Genomic DNA, 3253 nt, shown 5'->3' on the forward strand with positions numbered 1-3253 from the left:
ACAGCCCGGGTCCCCTGCCCCAGGGCCCCTGCTCCGGGCATCCTCCCGGGACCACTGCCCAAGCCCACAGCCCGGGTCCCCTGCCCTGGGTATCCACCTGTTCCAGGCATCCACCCGGGTCCCCGGGTTGAGGCCCGTACCCGCGGACCCCCGAGCTGCTTCCCCAGGAGCCCCGAGGCCGCTCACCAGGTATTTGCCGTCCGGGGAGAACTTGCAGAGCAGGCTGGAAAGCTTGAACACCTCAGAGAAGTTCATGGCGGCCGCCGACCCAGGGCCCAGCGAACCTCAAGGCAGCCAGGACTGCCGCAACCGCTACCTCCGCGGCCGGAAGTGACGGAGGACGGAAGCATGGCGCAGCCTATCAGGGCCCCGTGTGCCCGCGCGGCATTGTGGGGCTTGCAGTTCGCGCGGGCCCGCGCCACCGCGCTCCTTCCCGCCCAGGCCGTCCCCTCCCGCTGGGGTTGCCAGAAAAACGCAGCGCGCGCGCTCAAATTGAATTTCAGACAAACAACGAATCATTTTTGTGGATAAATGTTCCCAAAACTGCATGGGACATATCTATACTAAAAAAGTACCCCCTTATCTGAATTTCAAATGTACATTGGCGTCCCGTGTGACTGCATTTACATTTATATGTGTATTTATACTTATATGTAAATACGCTTATATGTAAGTGCATTTACACATAAATATGCGTTTGTACGTGAATATGTAATAGTACATATACATATGTTATATTTTATACATGGTGTATAAGTGCGCATTCGTTTTTCTTTGTTTGTTTGTTTTTTTAAGCTGCATTGGGCAACCCTGCCTATAGCGAGGCCCTCGCCTCACCTCGGTACCACCCAGATCTGGGGAGAATGACTTGGACGCTGACTCCGCAGGGCCGTGGGTCGCGCGCACCTCTGGTTCTTCTCACGGGCGCCGTCTGCATTTGGACCCGCGCAGAGGCCCGAGCTGGGCCGGGAACCTCGGTCAGCGTCGCACACCTTGCTCGCTCCCCTGCGAGTGCCTTGTCCTTTCGCCCTCCGGGAACCCCTGGTCCTCTTTCCCCGAAGAAAGCTTCCCCAGCCCTGGCCAGACCCTGCCAGAGCCTCCGCAGCCTACCGGGGCGCGCGGACCCAGACACTCGCCTTCGACCCTCCCTCTGGAAACCCAGACCCAGCCTGGCTCCTCCGCACACTTCAGTGCGCACAGTCCCGGGCCTGCTCCCCGCGGACGCCCCCCAACTTCCCGGAACAAACCGGTAGGGGTGCGTGTACGCGTCCGTGTAGACGGTGCCAGGCTTTTCTGTCCCGGGCCAAATCAATCCGTGTATGTGATTCGTCTTTGTGTCCCCAACCCCCGCGCCTCGGAACCAGGAGGTGAGCAGTAAAGGTGTGCAGAAGTGAGCCAGGCGCACGGGGTGAGATGCGGACACTTGCGGCCGGAGTAACCGGTCTGCACCAGCCCGGCTCGCATGCAATTCCGCAGGCGACACTGACGCGAGGGTCACGCAAGCCCGGGGACGGCGGTTCGGAGGCAGATAACGGGTCCCATGAGCACCAGAACGCGGTGCACAGCAGGTGCCTGCAGCAGAGAGTCTCTCCGAAAGTGACATGCGCGTCGGTTCTGTGGCCGAAGCCCCGCCCTGCATGGGTCCCGGCCCCTGGAGCAGTAAATGTCACGGGTCCGAGGGAAGAATCGGCCTGAGGCGGGTCTCTGCGCGTAGAGAGCAATTCCAAGTGCACAATCCACGTGTCGCCGTGGACACCCACGCGTACCTGCGCGAACGCAAAACAGAAACCGGCGCCCGGTGCCAGCAGGCGGTGGCCAGGGGAGGGAGCAGGGTGCGGGCCGTGACCTGGGAGTGTTTGCGTCACCAGTTACTCCTTAGCGTCCAAGGGACACAACCTCCGCCCAGGAAGATCGTGGGCTGGGGTCAGAGAGTCTCTCCCAGAGGGTCCCCGCCGATCTGCAATGCCGGGCGGGGCCACGACCTCGGCTCGGTGACAGTGTAGACGTCGCGCCCTCCTCCGAGTCCCACTGGAGCCACCCGGGCTCAGACGGCCCCACCCAATCCCCCCCCCACCGGCTCTGTGGCCGCGACCCCTACCCCTGTTCCCCGCAACTGGGGCGGACACTCCGCGGACCAGGATGGCCCTTCCCCTGCTCCTTGGAGTCTGAGCACCCCGCGCACGGAGGGACCCAGCGCCGGTGCGGGCGGGAGGACAGCCCCGGGTGTCGGGAAAATGCGGCGTCTAGGGGAAAGCAAGGCGTCGGGACGCAGAGTCGGCTTCTCCGCCCGCCCTCGCTCCCGCGCGCCCTAGCCCGCGCCCTCACGCTGGCCGAGGGTAGCGGTCCCATCTCGTCGGCGGGAGAGCCGCGGGGCCCGGCCCGCGTCCAGCCGGGGGTAGGCGGCCCAGCAGGCTCCGCGGAGGCAACGCGCGCCAAAAGGCGGCGCGAAGGAGGCGGGGCAGAGCGCGCCCAGGACCCCGACTTGCACTCAGCCAGCTGGGGGGGCGGGGCGCCGGCGGCCACCTCGGCCTCCGCCCGGCCCCGCCGCCCGCGCTCCTCCCGCCGTGCTGAGCGGCCCGCGCTGCCTTCCCGCCCGGCCGGCGGCCCAAGGCGCTAACGCCCGCGGCCGTCCCTGCCCGCGGCGCCTCCCCTCCCCGCGCCCATATAACCCGCCTGAGCAGCCCGCGCTCGCCGTGCACCCACTACGGGGCCACCGCCCGGCCGGCTCCGGCGTCGATGCCCCCGGCTCCGACCGCACCAGGTAGGAAGCGTGGCGAGCCTGCGCGCTGGGGCCTAGGCGTGGCGCGGCCTGCCGGGGCCGGAGCGCAGGGCGGGGGGCACACGGGCTCCGAAGCGAGGGGTTTCGAGGAAGGAGCAAGCGTGCAGGCACTGTGGGAGAGAGTGACGTAGGGCCTCCCTCCCGAGTCCAACCGGCTCCTGGGACGTTGCGCCGGTGACAGGGAGCTGGCGGAGTTCAGCCCGCCAAGAGTGCGGGGTCCTGCCAGAGTGCCTCTGGGGCCAGGAACAGCCTCGCTGAGATTCCCGGAGGGCCTTCCTCCAGCTGACCCCTCTCCACCCCAGCTTCTGAGGGGAGGCTCGGTGGGGGTGCAGGTGCGGGTGGAAGTTGGTGAACGTGCGGGTCGCTGACAAGCTCCTCCCCGCGGGTGCCCACTCCATCCGTACCCGAGAGGGCCGTACAGATCCTGCCGCGTTACTCCCCTGCTCCCCAAGGCTGAGACCCAGTGCTCCCCTG

General features: G+C 66.5%; 1 protein-coding gene across 1 annotated transcript in view; it reads right to left on the reverse strand.

The window, feature by feature from the left end:
* Positions 1 to 324, reverse strand: part of WRAP73 (WD repeat containing, antisense to TP73) — a 13414-nt gene extending 13090 nt beyond the window's left edge. The window contains exon 1 of the mRNA XM_021683372.2: positions 187 to 324. Coding sequence (XP_021539047.1) covers positions 187 to 255 — 69 coding nt within the window. The 5' untranslated portion in view covers positions 256 to 324. The remainder of the gene's footprint in view (positions 1 to 186) is intronic.
* Positions 325 to 3253: the final 2929 nt, after the last annotated feature.

The sequence above is a fragment of the Neomonachus schauinslandi genome, chromosome 4 (genome assembly GCF_002201575.2).
Source record: "Neomonachus schauinslandi chromosome 4, ASM220157v2, whole genome shotgun sequence".
In the NCBI taxonomy this organism is placed as follows: domain Eukaryota; kingdom Metazoa; phylum Chordata; class Mammalia; order Carnivora; family Phocidae; genus Neomonachus; species Neomonachus schauinslandi.